The 23,502-nt window shown below is 44.2% G+C and overlaps 1 protein-coding gene across 8 annotated transcripts in view; it reads right to left on the reverse strand.

Moving 5' to 3' along the window:
* LOC126542247 (CREB-regulated transcription coactivator 1-like) overlaps nucleotides 1-23,502 on the reverse strand; it is a 132,476-nt gene that overhangs the window by 56,536 nt on the left and 52,438 nt on the right. For 6 of the 8 annotated variants that reach the window (XM_050189231.3, XM_050189224.3, XM_050189230.3 and 3 more), the window contains 2 exons: nucleotides 23,086-23,351; nucleotides 8,628-8,942 (listed from right to left, as the gene is read on the reverse strand). In XM_050189231.3, the coding sequence (XP_050045188.1) occupies nucleotides 8,628-8,942; nucleotides 23,086-23,351 (581 nt within the window). The remainder of the gene's footprint in view (nucleotides 1-8,627; nucleotides 8,943-23,085; nucleotides 23,352-23,502) is intronic. The other 2 variants (XM_050189228.3, XM_050189226.3) reach the window with 2 other exon arrangements.

Below are 23,502 nucleotides of genomic sequence, written 5' to 3' on the forward strand. Positions count from 1 at the left end.
TGGCTTTTTGCAATGGCTTTTTTTCATGGTTCTTTGCTGTGAATTGCAGCTATTATTACTTTGTTGCTACGGAAACATTACATGGAGCCCATGGCTATGTGGAGAAACACCTTTCGCTGTTAATGGCCGCACTGAGGTTCTTCTTCAGCAGCCTCTCTAAATTCTTTTTCCAAACTAGCTTTAAGCAATGTGTGTATGTGTTATAGTTAGTGTGCCTTTCTACTTCACTATGGTGTAGTCGCACTGTTTAGATAGACACGTACACTCTCTTTCGCTGAAATATCATTTGGTTATTATTACCTAGCTCATCAGGTGCCCCTTTAGAATCGAACCCTACCATGGCAATACTGTTTGCAATATTGAACACAAAACTCAGCTCTGAGGCAATGGTACTAATAGGTTAGGATAAATATGTTTCCTTAGAATTCTTTATCGTAACTGTTAGTGCTTCACCGACTTAAAAGCTCTGAAACAAAAAACATTTGGACAACCTCCACGCAGATGCCTTTTAAGCAACTGTAAAGGTTCAGTGCGGCTGGCTGAACTAATCAAGCTTTACCAGGTGGGTGTTGCATTCCTTTCTAAGCATGCCGCCATAGTGACTCAATCCAGCATGCACTTTCATTTTTATCATCAAATTGTGCTTGTCTGTGGTTGTGTGTGTGCACGTGTTAAAAAAGGATGTCCAATCATAATTATGCCAGAAGTAACTTAGAAATGACATCTTTTTATATATATATATATATATATACAGGTACATACATTTGAACGAACTATTCTCTTCAATGTGTTTTCCACAATAAAAATTCATTTAACAGTCAATAATAGTCTTGTGTTCTGTCAATACAGTCGCTGACTAATTTTTCGGACGACCAATTTGTTGGACCTGCTCGATTATTCGGACCTCACTGTGGCCACCCATCTCCATAAAACCAATGTATAACAGCTATCAAAATTCTGGACGCAGTATGGTGTCTAGCTGACTTTTTTCTAATGCCTACGTACACAAAGTCACAAAGGTGGCAGCCATGAACAAAGTTGGTGCTGGTCAGCTCATCACACATCGCCGCACTTTTGTTGGCATAGTGTTTTTTCAGCCTTTTGAGTGCCGTGCAGCTACTACAAATAGATATACATTAGCTCAGCTCTTGACTGTAACTTTAGTTGCCAATACTCCACAAAGCATTGAAGGTTAGGCCTAACGGCCTAGGGAATAGAGTATACATGACCATGAAAATTCGCCGCTGGTCAGCAGGGTTGCAGGGTTCTTATGAGTGGCTCATCAACAATCAAGCCGAAGATCACATGCACAATTTAGATTGATGGCTGTACCAGAAGTGGTGTTCAACTCCATAGGCAACCAGCCAACAACTACTGCAAGTGTGTCTACCAAGTTTGTCTCTGTGCTTATGGATAGAAAGGAGCAAACATGTGTGCAGGCAGAAAACTCGGAAGCGAACTTGCACAAAACAGTCTAAACTACCGGCGTCATGCAATCAACGACGCAGACGAAATGACTCTTCAGCATCTACCTTCACAAAACTTCAAGTGGATGTTATCTTGTTAAGCACAACATTTAGTGAATGTCTGCAAATTAATTTTTCATGCTGGTAGCATTGTAAAAAAGAAATTAATTTTTTGAATTGCCCAATTTTTTCTCATATTTCTGTGGCCCCATCAGCGTCCAAAAATTTGGTCAGCGACTGTATGTGGTACCTTTTCCTCAGTTTAACAGAAGGATTTTGCAACATAGCTTACAATCAAGCAATAGCAACAAAAAAGAAAAAGCCAAGCAGGTTACAGACTACAGAACTGTGATTTCATGCAAAAGGACAGATTCGACACAATCTATGAAGCCAACACACCAAGCATATGCCAGGGGCAACAATGGTGCAGTAAGCAAACAAATTGTCACAAATGTAGCAAGACATGCGATTCCTCCTTTTATTCTTTTTAAAACCCACTACGTGTTCCCATATTTTGGTGTCCCATTGACACTGAGGTCAGTGGTCAGTTTTTCGGTTTTAACGTATTTCCTTCAGGGCCTGCACCAAGCTTGCGGCTGCCGCTACCTTCCTTTAGGACCCAAGGTGTGGAGGGTCACTGCAAACAAACAAATGTGTGCCTAAACATTATACTGTTGGCCACCTGCAATGTCATCGTGCCATGCTTTGAGCCCCCTGTATAGCTTGCTCTTCCACTGTAATATGTTTTGGAAAGCTACAGGATGCCCGTGTATTCAATGACTTAGGAACAGGATGTGGCCCAGCCCTCTCAGCTAGGCAAGTTACTATGGCCACATCACAAGTGACGTTAGTTTCCCATTAGTTTCATAAGGCACTAAGTCTATTCTATAGATATGAATTTTGTAGTGATCAGGACGTACAACAAAACATAGGATGACATACTTCCCTATCATAACACATTATGTCATAGCTAAGTTTATGTACTGCAGCCTGCATCATGCCCGCTTAAGAATGTGCATTCCCCTAACGTCTAGTACACGAGATAAGAGCACACATAGTTTCTCAAGCTTACTCTTTCGGCTAAGTGAATGTCTGAGTGGTGTCACCACAGCTGGCAAGAGCAATGTCCATATTTACGGGTGCAATAAATGCACAATGCCTAGTTACCGCCCATCACACTGACATTTCCCTATTACAGTTGCCGACCAATAATTTGGACGCTGATAATTTGGACATGATCGATTATTCAGACAGCTTTGCAGCACCGCCACTCCCTTCATAAACATAACATATAAGGATGACCGAAATTTCTAATGCCTTACAGCACGTTGTTTGATAATTCGAACTAAGTTTGTACAACTGCTTACTAATTCAGCCACCAAGCAAAGTTTTTGTTTGTTGTCGCCAGTGCCTCCTTAAAACCGAAAGTAGCAAAGCCAAGTCAATCCTGTATTCCCCAGCCATGCCAAGATTGCAGGCCAAGCCAAGCCAAGCCACTAAGTTCTGGAGGCTGCATATTCAGTTTGTTGTGCGTGTTTGGCCTCCCAGCCCTGACCCTCAAATGAGTCACTTGTTTATTTCATGCAAGCTAAATTATTGCTCCCAGCGTTTATGCAGCAGCTGAACGCGATGCACACTGCTGTTGTGAACCTGAAACTTCTGCAAAAGCATGTGCAGATTTCTGAGTATTTCAGCACACCTAACGCTTGACACACCGTTTAGAGCTATAAATAAAAATTTTATTTTTTACTGCCTACTTTCTACATCTACTTTTAGCGCAAGTGGCAAATTTGATTACGAAACTACAAAGACATGTTTATTAGTTTTTCTTTCTTTCTTTTTTTTTTAACGGCAGTCCAGACATAGCAATAATCTTTACAATGACTGGATTTTTCGTTTGTTTTGATAGCGTTATAAGTGGACTGCACTGTATTTGGCTGCTGTAAAAAGTTTTTGTCGCTTAGAATCAATAAGCAGTTACAAATAATGCTGATTCCACCCTCAATGTTTGTGCCAACGTGGGCACTGGAGAAGCGAGGGAATCGCTGGACAAAGACTGCTGCAAGGAAACCTGCAACAGTTGGCCTCTGTTCAAGTTGTCCAGGGCTGGATATTATGGTGCATTCATTTACCACACTTTCATCCATTTGTAGCGATAGCATTACAATTGCCAAAATACAAGCTGACCAGGTCCAGACTTGCACGCACGATAGAAAAGAAGCAACTGATTACAATTACAATTACAGTCAATCCCGAATATATCGAACCCGGATATATAGAATTATTGCCTATATCGAACAGTTGAAAAATCCCCTTCAAAATCCCATGCAAAAGTATAGCGCTATTGTTTGTGTATATAGAACTCCCGTTCACCGGCATATTGATGTATCGAACTCCGTGCTGAGCTGCGCCCCGGCAAGTGCGCTTCTCCCACCATACTCCACCCCTGCAAGTACGCTTCGCCCATTGCATTCCACCCCCGCAAGTGCGCTTCTCCTCACTAAGCTCTCGCGATGTTCCCGCGATCTCACGCGCGCCGCCCCGCACTCTGAGAAAAGGGCATGTGGGTAAAAGGCACGCGATTGGGTGTGAAAGGGACGCGGGAGGGGGGAAACAACGCTGACCGCAGGCGCCCGTTTCCTATGTTTTAGTTGGCTGACACCGCAGGCGCAGCGAGACGAACGAGATCAGTGCGGCTTGGCCTTGTGGTAGCGCGGAGACGCGGAGTAGTGCGTCTTTCGATTCACTTTGTTCCTTTTATTCACGAGGCCAAAGCGAAGGCTTGAGACTCATGTGGTGCAGTGCGTTTTTCTTTCCACTTTTGGCACGTGTTTAGGAGCTATGGCCGCGAAAAAACGCAAGCATTTGGATTTTTCAACAAAGGCGGACATCATTCGAAGGGTGGAGGCTGGCGAGAAAAAGTCGTCGGTCGCCGCGGCATTCGGAATTCCTCGCAACACCCTGAGTACAATCCTCAAGAACAAAGCCGATGTTAAGCTGAAGGCAGTGCAGTCCAGTGACCCTGGAGCGTGTCGTGTGCACATCCCAACCTTTGACAAGGTCAAGAAGGCATCGTACGCCTGGTTTTTGGAGACACGTGCCAAGAACATACCTGTTGATGGCCCAATGTTCATGGAGAAGGCCAAATGGTTTGCTGTGGCCTTCGGAGAAGAAAGCTTCAATGGTGGCACTGGCTGGCAGCAGCGATTTAAGAGTCACTACATCATCATCGGAAAGACCCTTTTGGGCAAAAGCGAGGCGACTAGCACAAGTCACATAGAGAAGTGGTTGTCCGAAGGGTGGCCAAATATTTCCGACAGCTTTTCGCCGTCGCAAATATTCAACGCAGATGAGACGGCACTGTTTTGCCAAATGCTGCCAAACAAAACTGCATCCGAAGGGCAGTGCATGCCATAGTAAGAACAGCAAAGTGCGTGTTTTGATTTTGCTTGCTGGAAATATGGATGGGTGATGCAAACTACGGCCATTGGTTATCGAAAAGAGCAGGTCGCCAAGCTGTTTTAAGAACGCGAAAGGCCTCCCGGATCGATACACGTCCAATAAGAAAGCTTGGATGACACACACTTTTTTCGTTGAGTGGCTACAGGCGTGGGATGCCGAACTGGAGAAGTCTGGTCGCAAAGTTTGTCTTCTTGAAAATTGTTCGGCCCATCATGTCGTCTAACCATTAAAGCAGATCACCCCCAAGTTTCTGGTGCCACAGATTTTTTTCTTCCGAAATAAAATGCTCTGGTCATCGCGCTGTGTTTTTGTTTTTTTACGTGCCTTAGAGGCACAGATCGGTAAGTTCCTGTTGGTCACGACATCGGGAAACTGCCTTGAGATGTGTGGAGTTGTTAGAGAGGCTTTTGACATGCATATTTTATATTTTGAATTATCGATATATCGAACTATTTCGCGATCCCCTTTGAGTTCGATATATGCAGGATCGACTGTACTTCATTCAAAAATGTAATCGATTACAGCGACCAATTACTGCCCCACAAAAGTAATTGAGTAATAATAAAATGTAATCAATTACTTTTACATAACTTTTCTCACAGCCTTTCATATAACTTTCTAGCTTGTCCGGTATTCAGGTAAACGCAAACAGACTGGGCATTTTATCGCATGAATGGAGGCACAAACGTGAACATTCTGCATGTTTCAGCCACCTGGTAGCACAGAGCTCGATCAGACAAACACAGAGCTAATACTGCAGTGATCAAGTGCATTCTGCTTCACTCCTAGAGTAAACTTTTGGCAGCAACACGATTATGTTGCTGCCGAAAATTTACACCGGCAGCAAAGTAAAATACACTGATTAAGGCAATATTAGCTGTTTGTCTGGTTAGCTCTATGCCACCAGGCTGCTCACATGCTTGCCTTCACCCCTCCTGTAAAACACTCAGTTCGCCTGCGTTCATCGGAGTACCGGACAAACTAAAACTCTCTATTAGCACTGCACAAATACAGCAAATCGAATGAGCTGGCCTCGCACTTTCAGTGTGCCCTCTGCAGCCCTTCGCACATTGTTTGTCTTTGCTAACAACTTCTTTGCAGAATTTTCGTTGGTCATCTTCCCTCGTTTTCTTGTGAAGAGATCATCAGTCACACTGAAAATTCCCTCAATGTGCATGCTACTACTGTGCACGATGCGTACATACGATCCCTACTGGTGGATCCAGACCCACCAAATTAAAGTGCTCAAAGCTACGTTGCCTGTTATAGTTTGTCTCACCAACAAAGTAACTGGTTACATGTATAATTGGTTACTGAAAAGAGTAATTGAATTACAATGATTGTTACTAAGTAGAAAAAAGCAATCAATCAATTACAAGAACACTGAAAAATTGAATTGATTACAAGTAATTAGTTGCATGTAATTCTTTACGTACAAGTCTGACCTGGTTACATACAAGCATGCATGCAAATAACAACGCATTAACAAGCTTTTATTGGCTATGTCTGGAATAAAGTCACTCATTTTCTCGTGAATCCGTTATTTCGGATACCCAATTAATCAGAATTTTATGGGGCCCCATCAAGTCCGAATTATCAGTTGGCGACTGTACACATTTAGGCAAAATATAGAATTCACGAAAAGCAGAAGAATGCTCACCTAACTTTACAAACATCAAGACTTGCCCCTGTCTGCGGCCAGCCATTCTTAATGCATTGCTGTCCCTCTACCCCACTTTTCAGCAATGCACTAATTTTATAGAAAAGAAAAAAACATCAAGAGGATCTGCCAGCCCTCAAAGCAAGCTACAAGGCCTACAAATGCTGACAAGGTCACCATGTGTGCAGTTTGTAAATGACTACGTAGCCACATCCTTCAATTCACCCCAGGCAATGTGCATGCTCAAGCATTCACACTTGGGCAATAGCATTAACCCTTTCGCTGTCGGACCTTTCTGGCCGTGACGCACCCCCAGTGTCGGCTTGGTTTCAGGGAACGAGCATAACAGGGAATGAACACAGCAATTTATTTTTGATTATGATTGGTATACAAATAACGTAGTCAATGCTATATGCACATTTCAGTGTTCTGCAGCTGCTGTTAGTAAACATCATCATCATCATCAGCCTGACTATAAAATCCGTTCAACATCCGAATCTGACGATGCGGAACCCCCTTCCTCGCATGCGACTCTGTCCGAGACCGAATCCGAGCTCGGCTCGTATTCTAAATCGGAATTGAGCCACCGCACCAATGAGCAGACGAAGGTCCCGCGCGCTCAGCCATCCGAAAGTAACCGCACGCTGGGAGGATGCGCTTTCAGTCGCCCGCACAACGGAGAGAAATGGGACGTTGCATGATCAAGAAGACAGAGGGAGATAGAAAAAGGGTAAACTTAAGTTCGAAGGGCTTTACGTTTACTGCTGCAAGTCGGAAGCGAGGGTTCGGCGAGAGAGCGAAAGCAGCAATCGAGTCACTCTTTTCGGAGAGGCAACGGCACGTACGCCTGAACTTGACGCGGCGTAGCGGACACACCAACAGAAGAAAAATAAAAACCTTCAAACCAGCGGAGATGGCCGAACAACCCTTGAACCCATAACCACACGCGCGCGATGCATGATCCAGCGAACGCGGAGCCACCGCGCCACTCAGCAAAGAGAAAGTGGGGAGTGGCAGTCGCACCGTACTCTTCAATACATGGGTTAACACAGGTCGGGGAGAATATACGAACTTGTAGAAAGAGTCAACAGATGGCGTGGCCAATTCAGGAGCGCCAGCGTTGCGCTCAGGCGCGAAATTTTGAACGCACGATAGAGAACGTACCGGTACGTCAGTGACACCGTGGGGGGGAAGCGCGATGACGTACCGGTACGTCCGTGACAGCGAAAGGGTTAACTAGCAGGACATAGTTTTCTACTGCAGTGGCAACATGCACTTGCGTCTTGCCACCATAAGAGAGTAAGGCAGAGTCATGGGATACGTGCTGAAAAAGCATGCCCCTGTGCTCACTGAAGCCCCAATCCACTAAAATAAATTAACGTTAGCAGACATCATAGCCAAACCTGTGGAGGTATTCTGCAGAAGTTCACCTAGTGGACACGTCCATTTTGTCTGCCGTTAAGTTCTGATTGGCTGGGCTGACCTGCGCGTCCACAGCAGCCAGGCACCACAGCCAATGAGCACTTCAGCAGCAGACGAAATGGACATGTCCACTACGTGGACTCCTACAGGATACGTCCCCTGGTAAACAACATAAACCTTCCAGTTGCTCTATACACCTTCCATAGGCCATTCAAGGACTTTTAATATGTGCAGTGTCCAACTTTGTCGTGCAAGCAGGAGCATACAAAAGGGGAACCTTGAGAGATCCTCAGTGTATGTTTATGAAATGCTTTCACTCAAACACCGAGACACCGCTCACCCCACACATCTGATTAATAAATGAGACAGAAGGAAAGAAAAAAAAGCTGCAATCAAGAACATGCACTCAAGCCTACTAAGCATGCTTCAGAAGTTAGACTGAACTTCTTTGATTCAGTATTGTGTTATACTTGAGAAAAGGGTATTATGCTCACTTCAAGGCAAAAAATCTGCCTGATCACAACCCTAGCCACCAGGATGAGAAATACTATAGTTACAAGAAAGAGAAGATGAAAACTTCTCAGCGGAAGCCTCACAACTTACAAGTGGTCACTTACTTGGGATAGGGTAGGTGATGAGGGGGGATAACCCAGAGGAGAGCCGGGATTCTGGCCCAGAACTTGTGGTGAATGGGGTGGGTAGTAGCCCAGCTGCTGGTGCTGGTGCTGGTGCTGCTGGTGCTGGTGCTGGTGCTGCTGCTGATGCTGTTGTTGCTGCTGCTGTTGATGCTGCTGATGCTGTTGCTGCTGCTGATGCTGCTGCTGTTGCTGCTGTTGCTGCTGTTGCTGATGCTGCTGCTGTTGCTGCTGGGCTTGTTGAGAACTACCCCCATAGCCATCCAAGGAAAGTGCGTTCGTGTCCATGGTAAGGCCCTGCCAAGGAAAAGGAAGCAGTACAACTTCTAGATTCCAAGCATCCCACACCAGATTAGACTGTTACAATATTCTTTCAAAACCATGCCTCTATTAATTTGGTGCAAAAAGGTTGATTACAACTGCAGAAAGTGAAGGACAGTGTTTTCACTCTTGAATTACACACCCAAACCACAGTGATAATGACATCCATGTGAGAGCATAGATTTCACAGTATATAAGCCCATTTGGGCCATTTGTTTCTGTTTCCTTGCATCTCACCTCGTTGGTACGATACATTGTATATGTATACGTTTAGCATAAAGTCAAAGTCAACTCTATCAAAGTCAACCCCCAACTCTATTTGGCCCACTCCCTCAGCTTCACAGAGTGAATATCAGCACTCTTGTTTAAGATGCACTGCTGCCTGAACACAAAAAGTAATCTCAAGTGGTTAGAACCAAAATGTTGAGAACAAAAAAAACATAGTCGACTGCAAATGAGCTAAACTTCTTAAGAGCAATAGTTGCTACCCTTGAAGACAACTACCACATTAATTCACACAACATTATGTACATTCAAGATATACACAACATGAATACTTGCTATTATGAAAGTATAATATAAACAGCTTCATCTGCATCATATTCAGCCTTCCAAATGTCACTAACATTAACACTATGAAAAAGTAACACTATGTGGCACTAGGGTACACTTTTAGAAGCAGCATACACAGTATATTAGAAATAGTCACAACAAAACTTGTTAGGAGTACAGTAACAAGTATGGCAAGTCAGTACTACAGCAACGTTAACTACAGTGCTGACAAATAGACAGAGCACAGAAGAATGAGCCTTTCTTTCCCTTTTTTTTTTCTTTTATTTATATAGCTATTCCATTTCAGTAATTTTTTTTTTTTTTTTTACAAGCATCGTTCTCTGCCGCTCCTTTTTTTTTTTCTTTCTTTCGGAGACACAATAGCCCACGACCACCAGCAAAGCAGGTAACAGAGGGTGTTGTTGTGCACACGGCCTTTGACATGCCAGCTGACACATGGCCGTGTCACCGCCCTTGTGCACAGCACTCCTTTATTCGCAATTCTACACCCTCGCCACTAACACACCTTCGGTTGTTGCCCCCCCCCCCCCATCTTACCCCTTCTCCCCTTTAGGAGAACCCTACCTATATATACTGTACCAAGGAAAGCATATGTTGCCTTGAAAACGACAAGTCCACTTGTTGAAACGTTAGCTCCCGCTTTTACTTTGTTCTCGTTTTGGTCATCATCTTGAATTTCCATCTCCCGCCTTCCCCACGTTTTCCCTGAGCACCACGACATGTATCGCACAGATATACACCACATGTTTCAGTGACAACTGTTTCATACTATACTTAAAAAATAGGGTGTTCAAGACAAAATGATAATTTTTGCAGACAAAGCTTCATAGCAGCAGCTGACATTGGAATTTGCACAAAATTGCCAATATCATTGCTAACCTCTTCTACCCTGTTGTCGCCATTTCGTGACATACCAAATCTGAGGTCATAAATCCAAATCAGATGCTTAAGTGAGAAAAACCAACATTTTGACGCCATGTGCGATCATCCAGAAAAAATTTGTCATCATGTCGCCATCTCTGATTCAGAAAACAATGCTTTGCACTGGGTGCCTGCAACGAGGGTGAGCACTTAAATGCCTGTACGGCTGCATCCATTCAGGCACGTAATTCCAAGTAGTCGCCTCTACAAAAGCGACTGCTTTAAAGACTGACATAAGATGTGAGACCGTTCACCTGCCAAGTCTATGTTTGTTCCGGGTAAAAACTTGCAAAGATAATGGCATATTTTTTTTTGTCCCAGGTGCGCATTTCAGTTATCTTTAAACAAGTCTACAAATATCACCTGAGGTAGCAAGTGATGTGCAAGTACCATAATTCTGGACGATCTTACCTCACATGCAAGTATTTCAAACTGTAACACGAATGCTTTTCTTGGGCGAAAAAGATTCCGGATTAAAAAGGCTAATTACCAATATTTACCTGATTATAATTTTGATTAATTGCTTTAACTGCAGAATCGAAATCGGTCAGTATTCAAAGCAGGACCGTTTCCTAAAATGGCAATCCTCCTGCAGGAATATTAGCTGGAACATCAAAGCATTTTACAGCACATCTTGAGTTCCTATTTCTTGAGAAAGTGATGCAATGTGGACAGTTTATAAACAGTATACATACATATATATATATATATATATATATATATATATATATATATATTGTTAAATCATAAGAAGCCAGCAAACAATGACACATGACTTCTTATGACTTCACTAGTGAAAATCAGGCCCCTCGGTTTCCCTTCTCATTTTATACAGTATACAGGGTGTCCCCCGTAACTTGACCAAACTTTAAAAATATACAAATGCCACATAGCTGGACAGAACAATGGTAATGTTGTTTGCTGTTACTTGGAGATACTCAGATTATCTTTTGCATTATACCTAATTACAGAATTAGTCTTAATTAATTAATCAACTTTTCAAATACTACATTTAGATCAAAAGTTCAATGAGAAAATTGCAGAGCAACATGAAAAACTCCCGATACACCTTTCTGTTGCTCAATAAATGCTACATAAGAGTGTTTTTCTGAGCATGAAAGAAGCCCATGAAACACGGAAAATTACCAAGCGACTGGCCGCTCGAGGGCTTTGCTTGTATTTGTGGACGACGCTGCAGAGACAAGAGGATTTCCTTTCTTGATCAGTCATCTGGGAGCGCTAAAATAATGGCACCATCCCTTGCTTGTTTTTGTATATCACGGGCTTTCTTTAAAGTCAAGTACAAGAAGCTCTATCAACGGTACATAGTTGCAAACACTTCAGTCAGCCATCTTTAAATGTGATCTACAACTTTCATACTGACACTTTCTTGGTGAAGCCAATATTTAAAAAGTTACGTAATGGGTTATACTAATTAATAAATACTGCAGACTATGCTGTGTGATTCTCAACACCACTGAGCTGGTTTCAGCCCCCTAGCACACTGTCATTTTTAAGACGTTTGTTACTTTTCGCTGGAATGCCCTGTACACAAGTAAATGCACCACCGGATCCAGTTGTTTTATGGAACTCTGAAGGAACAAACACATGAGACCATTAACCATATTTACTCACACAATGAACGCTCTTTTAAAAAAATGAGGCAAATTTGGGGGTATGCAGAGCAAATTCTATCAGAACATTTTTCGAAAAAGCAAAAATTTAGAAGACTAATGACAAGCAAATGTATTCGATAACTTAAATTGGCAGTAAATAAACATTACCACCATTTGAATTGAAAATATAGTGACAGCACTCCAGTCTTTGGCTCCCGCAAAGCATGGTGCGTCCAATTCGTAGCGAGCGACTTGTCGTGCTGCTTCCGCCAGTAGTGCATACAGACTTTGTAAACACTGAAATATGACAATTCCCATTGGAAGAGCAGAGAACGATTTTAATTTGGAAGAGAAAAGTTGGGGGTGCGTGTACTTTAGAAGTACGTTTATTGTGCAAGTAAACAGAACAATTTTCTTTTGATATTTTGGCTGGGGTCTGGCCTTTCTCACAGCCGACCAAGGCAGGAACCCTGCCAAAACGTCGGAAGAAAGCATTTTCCCGTGTTCGTATATCCCTTAGAATGTGAGAACACACACAGATATAAAAGAAAGACAAAGAGATAGAGGTGTTGCAATTAACAAATAAAGTAGACCCTCGTTCATACGTTCTGAAACAAAGAACAGGAGAAAAAAACCTACGATCCGAATTCACTGAAAAGTTTAACAGACTTAAGTGCAGTTAACAGTTACGTAATGCGAAGTGTTGCACAAATCATTGCAGCATGAGATGTCAACACGTGCCAAGCTAGCGGGGCTCGAGCGTTGTCATTTTTTCGGCTTCAGCAAGCTTATGTTTGCACTCCTCAAGTTTTGCCTTGCTCAGCAGCTTCTTCGGGTGGGGCATTTTGGCAGGAAGTATTCACGTGCCCATTCAGTGCAAGTCATTGCTGCACGAGGTGCCCACGCATATCAAGCTGATGAGACCCCAAGCGACCCGAGATGCATTGTTGTTTTCATATTGCACAGCATTTTAAGACTGCAACAAGAAACCAGGACGAAATCAACCTGGTGTGTGACGCGAGCATACGACGCTTACAATGCTGGCAAAACACGGTGCGCACTTCGCGCTAATAGTAGTAGGGAGCAGCGGCGCATTTGGGATACCACCTATTAAAAGCTTGCAGTAGACTTTCAACGGAACTACACCCCACGCACTTTAAAACAGATAGGTGAAGGGTTGGCAAAGGTAGCTGTGAATGCGGCGAAGGAGATTTGCTGGTGCCGGAATAGGAAACTGAGTGCACATCGGTGTTTTCACGTGAGACGGATGGCCGAGTGTTGCAGGGAAGCTGCAGCGGAGGGTGGCTACCGTATTCGATTGTGCACGCCTTGTGTCTTTTCTTCTTTACCTGGGATTTAGCAGCTGGAAAACGTATCACATGATCACAGTTTGGCAATGTACTGAATGTTGGTGCTACAAGATCCTGTTTTCCAGGTAGGCATGAACTGGCAAAAAAGGAAACTTAACTGCATTGGGTCATTTTTCATGTTCTCAATTGTGAACATTAGAGCTGGGAAATCATACGTAACGGGATCGTATCAACGAGATTTCACTGTACAAGAGTCGGCACTCGCCCAGTGCAGTCTTTCTTCTGTGCACACACAGCACTTAAATATATGATGTTGTTAGAAGTAGCATCTACTCCAAACATAAGGCACTGAAGATCTCACAATTCTCACGAGACAAGAAGCGGAGAGTGACCGTCCTCAGCAGCCGTTAGCGGAGGGAGCACTTCTGCAGCCACAAAGCAGACGATGCCTTGCAGCATCATGGCATTACAGGCACGCGGATGGCACAGGAGGGAGAAGGGGAGGTCAGTACCGAGAGGAGAAAGAGCCCCTTCAACATAAAGAGCCCAGTGTTATTGGCAACCCACCTGGGGCACTGCCCCTTGTGTTATTGGTGGAGAGTGGGGACTTGTGACATGGAATGCTCTCGTCCCGCCAAGTCCCCTGCCAGAACAACACGTGCATGCGTGCAGGTGTACACTCATGCATAGCAGGCAAGGCCCAAGGAGCGGAATCCAGTTAAAAACAGGCAGCAGAAGTGTCAGCAGCAGAAAGTTCAGAAACCTACTTCTCAAACAACATGTTCCTACCCATGTACAACTTAAAAGGGCACTGAAGGCAAAACATTTTGTTCGGCTAAATTCATGCATTGCTCTTTGAAAATTCTCTCAGCATTTATGCGTTACATGGAAGCCAAACTTTCTTTCAATGTATTGCATACGGTTGCAGTATTATTTATGTTTCAATATTTTTCAGATAAAAACCGCAGCACCGAAGTTGCTATCCAGTGGCGTAAAAAATTGTATGATCCTTTTGTGAATTTCTGTGTAAAGAGCTTACAAACGTTGCTGGGATGTATTTGGCCTGACTTCCAAACTAGTACAACATAATTACTTCTTTATTATATCAACCAAACCAGGGCCAGACATGGTCAGAGATATAAAGTGGTTTGGGAGTACCAATGTTGCATGAACAATTATTGTCCCAACACACCACCCTGGTGCTTCTCTGTTACTGAGACTGGTACTGAGGCATTACGTCACTTTCAGACATACTAAACTTTAGCCCTATGTAAAAGCAACTCATTCATTACATCATAAGTGCAATAGCCTCTAACAGCCCTTTTTGTTGTGATGTGCTTCATTTTTCACAGGCGTGCACTTGGCATGCATGTTACAGATAGTCAGGCATAGTGCTGAGAGTGTCTTCCCCATCACCACCCATCTCGAAACCAAACCCTCTTCGTAAAAATTGTGAGCAATGTCTGCAACTTTCCTTTATCACGTCCTTTAAAACTGACATCTTCTATTGCACATAGGCAATGGCCGTGCTATGATGCGACTTCTGCACTTTGGAAGTGGTCGCTGCCACAAGTACATACAGCCCTCTGTGTTGTACATTCTCAGGCATGCCATCATGCTCTGGTCATTTCTGCTCACCATGCTCACTTGAAGCTGGCCAACATCAGGTGCAAGCTTCCAGACAAAAGAAAGCGTTCCAGAATGTGGCAAGGTATTGCCACAAGAAGAGGAAAGGATTTAAGCTTCTGGCTAAGCTGTCAAGCCTATGCACACTATACAACGACGCTCAGACAAGTGATTAACTTGAACTTTGTGATGCTCACGACTGTGTTTAATTGTGGCTTGGTTCAGATATCTGTAACCACATACAGTGACCATGTTCTGTTGCAACTATTTCAAGGTTTTATAAAGGGCAATCTAAAGATTGCCATATATCTATATATATATTATTACCAAGGAATTAGCCAAATTCTAGCAGACTCAAGCCACCATGGCATGTTACAACAAAGCCATAAAGAATCCAATGTTGTAACAAAGCTGTAGGTTAAGTAGGCAGATAACAGCTCCGTAGGGCTGTGTTACCTGTGTTGTCAAGTTTCAAACTACAGCATCAACACAATGGCAGTGCATTAAGAGCATAACCCATCAGTAAACAACATGCAGGCAGACAACACTAATGGATGCTGTTCTAAGAGCAGCATAAACTTAAGCGTGCAGGGCCAAATTACTCATCTCAGTTAAGGAAAAGCAGAACAATATTCAAATGTCACAGCTTAGCAGATATGATAATGACTTGGGAAAGCAGATGATTCAACACAAGGCAGTCTTTGTACAGTACGCCGACGTTAGTATTACGTTTTTCGGCGGTTCTGTGAACAGGCCTTTCTTCTAGTTGCCAAGCCAGCTTGCCCACAGAGCAGCTTGCCAACCTAGAGGCACCAGCTGTTCACAGCCACTGTTCAAATCAATGGGCATGCGTACAGTGAGTGCGACTTCCGCAGCAAAATGGAAAATGACAATGTGGCTCTCACCCACAACAACATGTGCAACTGTGAAATGCCAGCATGCACACATGGTACTTCGTTATCATTTCAATGATGCTGCACAATTAGTTTGGCAAAAGTGCAACGTTAAGAAGCAGGCTTGACAATTGCGGAAAGGGTTGAGCATGTTAACACTAAAAGTATATAAGCAGGTCATTTTTGCTTTCCAAGCTGGCTCATGCAGACATGTCCTTTATTTAACTACACTTACTGCATAAAATATGGTGCAGGGTTAGCCTATGCTCTAGCCATTACTCCTTGCTTATTTATTATTATTTTTTAAAGGTGACTACACCCAAACCTCTTTAAAACAGTGTTACATCTCATTACACTGTACATATTCCTGATACTCGTTATTAATAAATTAATTATTCTGGGGTTCTACGTGCCAAAACCCCAATTTGATTATGCGGCACGGTGTAGTGGGGCACTCCAGAAATTTGGACCACCTGAGGTTCTTTAACGAGCACCTAAATCTAAGTACACGGGTGTTTTTGCATTTCGCCCCCATCGATATCCAGCCACCATGGCCCAGATTTGATCCCGCGACCTTGTGCTTAGCAGCCCAACACCATACCCACTAAGCAACCATGGCAGGTGATACTTGTCATGAGCACATACATAAGACCTCATTAATTTGACCCACATTATTTTGGAAAATCGGACAGTTCAAACTTGTTCTCTGGCCCTGGCAGGCGTATGCATTATTTCATGGCATCAAACTTGTTAATTCGGAGATACATGTATTTGGCCATACACCCGATTAATTCTGACAACCATCGGAGCGCATTGAGCGCAGAGCACTGCAAATGTGCGACCTAAAACAGCAATAGCAGCAGTAGTGTCCAACCGAAACAAACAGGCAGAATCCACATCGCCGTAGTCACCAGTGGAAACCGTACATGAGCAATAACAGAGACTTTTAGCGTGTCCGCTATTCCGGCAAACTGGGGCAGTTCGGGCGGATTACCGGATGAATGGGGGCATAAATGTGAGTGGCCAGATTGGAGGCGCCAGCTGGTGGTGCAAAGCTCAACCTGAACACAGAGCCAATTATATATTCTTCTTAGCTGGGGTGTAAGTTTTCGACAGCGGCGTAATTGTGAACACAATTACGCCGCTGCTGAAATTTTGCACCGGCATGCGAAGCAGAATAAAGTAGGTTACTGCAATTTTAGCTCTGTGTTTGTAAGGTTGAGCTCTACAACACAAGGCGGCTTCACTGCTCCGGCCGCTAACGTTTACGCCCCCGACCATCCAGTAATCTGCCCAAACCGCCCCAGTTTGCCAGAATAGCGGACACGCTAAAAGTCTCTAATAAGTTTGAAGCACGTCGCGCCTGTTTGCAGCTTTATAGCTACAGCCTTTATTTTTGTATTTACCATCATGCGTGACAGTGCACTGCCCAAGTGCCTTTAGAACTGCACAGTCACCATCTATGATCGCATCAAAAGCAACCATGGTTTTGTGTGCAGCGGTTGCAGCAAACAGTAGTTTCCCTTTGACTCACTGCACGTTGGCCGTGTGCCTTCAAACAGCGTAGTTGCTATACGTGGTTGCGTCAACAGCAACTACAGTTTTGTTCGCAGCGGATATGGCAAAGAGTAGTTTCGTTTCGACTCAGTGCATGTTGGCCGAATGCCTTCAAAACTGCGTGGTCGCCATCCAAGATCACCCATTGACAGCTCCACTCCTATAGTTTCGACTGCAACTATTGTCGAGAGCAGTAATCTTGTTTTGATTCAGTGCAATGTACGAGCAATGGCACAAATATAGCATAAGCTGTCAAAGATGAGGAGAGAGTCTACCGTGGCCCGCATGCTAGCATCAAACTTGCCGGCTACATGATGGACAGACGATCTGTTGTTGACCAGCTCACGGGCGAAAAAATAATCAGGATGTGCACGCAGTAGTGAAAGCATGTCTCATATGAAGACCTGGATATTGCACTGTGACCGCACTGCGTAGGAAGTCAGGAGGCCTTTGCCACTGCGAGCGCTAATCAGTCACAAGATGACGAGATTTGCAGCTTCCACATTTTTGTGCCAAATACAGCAGCTGACGAATTTTTCTGACTCCAAAAATTCGGAACTGATGGATATTCCGGATTTCATAGATGCCCTGTCAGGGTTCCCATAGAGCTAATGCATTTTTACGACCGATTTTTCGGACGAATTTAGGCCCCAAAGTTCGATTTTCCGGACTAAATCACTCATTCCAAGGCATGCTACCTGACTTTAACGGCTGACATGTTGGATTTTCTGCTGGCTTAGCTTCCACTGGTCTGCTGTATAGCCTCCAAGATTGGGAGGCGCAAGCTATCAATAGACAATGCGCTCCATCATTCAGTCTCAGGGGCCATGCCGCTCTTCATTAGCTGACAAAACACTCCAGGGTCAGCACTATCACTCCAGGTCAGCACTCCAGGTCAGCACTATCATCATACTCCCTTAGCGAGATCAGTTGCTTCATGTTTTTTTTCTTTTCCTTTTTTTAAACTTTCGGTTGCTATTGCCATGTCTCGGAGACGTCGCATCTTTGTGTGTGTTTGAGCAGCTTTGCACTTGTGTGATCGGTGCCACCTCTCGTGCCTTCGCAAGAGCCATGTGGTGCAAAGTAACGTGGCTCATTTCTTCGATCTACATGGCGATATCTGCCAACAGAGATCGCCAAAGCGGTGACACTCTTGTCGACTGTATATGGAGATGACGTCACGCTTGCGCAAATTCAAGCAAACCTGAACACCTCCAAACGTAGTATGAAGCAGGGCATTATTAGAGATTTCTTTTAAGCCACTCTAAGCCTAATCAAATTATTTGGGGGGGGGGGGGGGGGGGGGAGTGAACAAGTTTTTATACTGTTCGATTTTCCGGACTATTTTTTGTTTCCCACCAGGTCTAGAAAATCGGTCGGTGACTGTATAAACAAGACTAGCTGATTCATTAAGTAAAAGCGTGTTGATATAGTAAGCATCTGTTTATTCACTTGATACCCTCAATATTTTAACATTAAATTGATCCGGACATTTTTTTCGGCCCCGTGAAATCCTAACTTGTTTAACAAGGTTTTACTCTATCTGTTACGTGCAGATATTGCCAGAAAAAGACTAAGATTCACATTATATCTGACAATTTGACACATCCATGTTCATTATATCGAGGTTTGACTGTATAGTCACTGTTTTATGAAGCAAAGAGAGCGCTGGCTAAGTCCCGGCAGTATCTATGGTGATGTATATTTGTTTCATTCACAAGGCAGCAAGGCCACAATAATCATGCAAGAAATGTACAGCAATGTGACTTGGCAATTCAGCGCACCATACAAGTTTGCAAAAGCAAGGGCACTACAGCGTGCGTAAGCAGCAAAAGGAGTAGCAGAGAACAGCAAGTGAGCATCAAGCAGGTGCCTATATGACAGAGGACCCATTGGGAACACGGGTCCAACACAAAACATTTTGATCCAACGGTAGACAAAGCATGTAGACCTTTTTCAGTGAGCACTAAATTCAAAAGCCTCTACATCCCTCTGCATGTAATACAGTATGCGCCAACGCGCAGCAACTATCTGCGCCAAGCCAACCAGTCAGTCTTTGAAGCACTTACGGCAAAATGAGGAGAAATCACCCACCCCCCACTAACAACTGTCTCTCAAGTGAGGATAAAACTCGGAGTACACTGACTCGTAACAACAGTGATGCCCTGTACAACTAAAGGCAAAATGTGCAAGCATAGCTGCTTTGATAATCCAGCAGTGATACTAAATCGATGGGGCACACAGACCACATACAAAAAAGCCAAGTAAAATATAGCATGGCATCAAAATTTTCAGTTACCCTAATGCACTGGCACAATGGAACACATGACATAGCCTTGAAGAAGTCCAAATAGTCGAGCATGTCCAAAAAGCGGTTCTCAGACAGATGTGGCAGTGTCCACACAGCAGCACGTCAATAACAAAAACAATCTAAGGAGAGGTCAAGAGATACAGATCTGCCTTCTGTATCATATCCTTTTCTTGTAACTCTCAGAAGCAGACTCATGATAACATTTAGAGACCGGAACTTCAGGCAACATGTCTATTTTTTTCCTGATGTCCCTATCGTGCCTATATAAGTACACACTACGGGCCTAAAAATATTTAGTGGCCCTTTTATTGAGCCTATAAATGCCTATTTCAATTTTGATGTCTATACGTATTACATCTTCAGAGGCTAAAAATGCCTTCTTCTATGTCTTGACCTAGCCTTAGTTTGTTTATAATGTTATCACCTGCTTGGAAACCTGGCTGAAGGCAGCTGATTAATACCACAAGAACTTTGTTGGTGTAAAAGCTTTGTAAACGATGAGAACGTCGCTGTGAGAAGGGCTCGAATTGCACTATGCAACGATTCACTTGAAAGTGACTTAGCGTACTTGTGCACTATGACTTCATGTTTTTGTCTGACATCATTGAGAAACTTGAATGCTTCGGTGCAACTCTGACATGAAATGTGGGGCTCATTTTGGAAGTTCAGGTAAGGTTCACTGCAATCCCCAATGAACATGTTGCTGATCATTAGTTCAAAACTTCAACCTGTCTCAGACAAGAATCTCAGGTTTTCAGTACTGAAAAGAACTGTCAAAGGTTCTGACCGGCGAATATCTTAGAATCATAGAGGGCATTGGATTATAGAAAGTTTCAAAGTACAAGTATCTCCCTTAGCTTTGGTGTATGTTAAGCCTTCCTTTAGTACTGCATACAAACCAATTCTGAGTAAAGAAAGGCGCAACACAATACCTGAAAATCTTGAGCTAGTGTGTTTGTCCCTGTCTTCCCAACTTTGTCATGGTGTCTAGTCACACTAAATTTCAGATAAATCTTGCAGCATACGCAACATGCCTCATTCTTGTTTTATCCAGAAAATAAAGTGAATTTCACAAAACAGGAGTTTAGTGGGCTGTGTTCCTTAAAAAATTGTAGTTTATTCTCAGATGCACAGTGGAAGTTTTTATTAATTGAGCCTATACATGCCTAAATGACAGTGTCTGGTGCCTATACAGTAAAAGCTAGTTTATTCTAGTTCGGTGGGGATGCTACAAAATTCGAATTATACAAAATTCGAACTAATGAAAGTCAGAGAAAAAAATAGCTCGGTTAAGGCGCATATATAGTCGGATATGGCATGAGCACGCACGCATACACGCTACGTCCCGTTGGCATGAACAACAATGCCTATACTTCGAAGCACTGGCGCAACCAACATAACCGGACGCGGCCAACATTGTCCAACACGCAAGCTCTTGCTCCATGGCTCTTGCTCCATTTGCGCATTCGTCGTGCCGACTGGCGCGGAGGAAAAAAAAATGACGCAGCTTTACCCGAAAAGCGAAGCATCGATTACGATAGCAAATTAGTAGATAGCTATACGTAGTAATGATAGTAGCTTTATCGGCCGTATCAACTTGTAAACATTCGCATACTAACTAAATTAACAAGTACAGTGTCCTGTGCGCACAGGTAAACATGAACACATCTCGCTCGATGACTGCGGAAACTCACTGAAAAAAGCTGGAGTGAGGAATTGCCACAGTAACAGCAAGCAAATTGACCTTCGAACGGCTCTCGCTTCAATGCGAACAAAACGTAGAAAGCCTGTCACATACGAAGCTACCAGCACTATGAGCACTCTCCAAACATCACAGATTGCTTTCAAGATGAAGCCTAGGTGGGCGCACACTTTGGCCACGTCGTAGATCGCTTTCAAGATACGGCACCCGCATGGCCGCTCCATAAGCAGCAGCCGCCGCTGGAGAAGAACATGCCTCCCTCCCTCCCACCGCTTCACCCCCGTGCCATAGAGCCCGTGCCTCGCGTGCGACAGGAGAGGGCGCGCATCCGCCCCACCTTACCCCTCCTTCCTCGCTCGCGCATACGAGATTGATCTTATTTTGTTATAGCGTAAGCTTGACACAGACAACAGAAGGCACATCTGACACACACAGCGCTGTGTGTGTCAGATGTGCCTTCTGTTGTCCGTGTCAAGCTTGCGCTATAACAAAATAAGATATGCCGTACCAACAAGCCCCTATTGCTATCCTCTATGAGATTGAGCCGCGTTCGTTGGCTCACCCTTGCACGCTTTCATTCGCACTTACAGCATATGGCGCAAGGCGATGAGTTTATCACCCTTGAGCATTATACGGAGCCTCACGGGAGAGAAGCGACCTGCAACAGAGGTGTTGGCCATCCCTGGCCAGACACAAATGCATCCCTCTTCAGTCAGGCTTAAACAAAGGGCCGCAGATGTAAAAAGCAAAGCTGCACGGCTTGCGCATAGAGTAACTACCCAGTGACTACCCGTGCGGCAATGGCAGCATCGTCAACATGCTCCCGCGCACTAGCACGCTCCCTATCCACGACTGAACAGAGTTCGAATTAGTGGCGGTGCGGATTTTAGTGTGAATTAGCGGGATGTGTTACATATTGTTTTCAATGCATAGCTGGACGGACCGCAGCGGCTACTTCGAATGTTCAAAAATTCTGAATTAATGAGTTGTGAATTAACGAGCTTTTACTGTATATGTCTCAATGATAGCTTTAATGCCCGTTGTAGGCACCTAAAACAGTAGTCTTTAGTGCCTAAACATCCAGTCTCTAATAATAACAGTAGGTGTAGCATGAAACCTGCAAGTGAAGAGTGTAGCGACAACAGATACGCACTATAGGCTCTGTGATAAACATAAATCCTGAAATCAGTGGCCTGTAGTCTGTAATAATCTACACAGACAAAGATTAACAGACTGAACAGACAAAAGATGACAAACTGCTTGGCTGTGGCAGAGTTGCCAGAAGAGGACTGGACATCAACACGTCCATAGCTGTCTTCTTCAAGCATATCAAGAAAATGAGTGGTATCAAAATACTCTAAATAATTAAATGCCAGCTTTCTTTTTACCCAATTTACTTAACAGAAAGCATTTACAGCAACAGAAACACAAATAAAATAAGCACTTTTCACTTGAAGCCAATCATAACGAATCCTATGGTTATGCGCTCCTTTCAATGCGCACATCTGAATTTCGCGCACATACGACCAGCTCCAAGCCTGAAAAAGGTCTACAGCTCCTGAGGTGTCAAGTGCTGTCTTCCTCAGAGGGGGCTCCTCCTTCCTCCCTACCTCAACGGTGATCCGGGGTGGGTGGGGTCGGTGGTGTCGGCGGTGCAGGGGGGAGTGTGCACGTACTTGCCCGGAGGGTGCCCCCACCGTGGCAGCCTGCTGCCCGCTGGGACCATGCAGGCGACCTCCCGAGCCCAGCACCATGCTTGTCGAATTATGGTGCGCCCGGCGCCGCGATGACGGTGACGGTGCAGGGCCTGGGCTCGCATGTCGGCCCCCCGATGGGCTCGTGCAGCCACGTGGAGAGCCCGGGGAACCTGCATTGCCTACCCACACATTAGCGCAGGAGGCCCTTGTCAGCAAAACCAAAAGACCTCTACTGTGACATGCACTTTTTGGGTTCTATGAGCGGCCAAACAGGTTGACCTCACCACAAGTGTTTCATTCACAACCACCGCCATAAGAGCTACAGGTCTC

Source organism: Dermacentor andersoni, chromosome 2 (assembly GCF_023375885.2).
Source record: "Dermacentor andersoni chromosome 2, qqDerAnde1_hic_scaffold, whole genome shotgun sequence".
NCBI classification, from domain to species: domain Eukaryota; kingdom Metazoa; phylum Arthropoda; class Arachnida; order Ixodida; family Ixodidae; genus Dermacentor; species Dermacentor andersoni.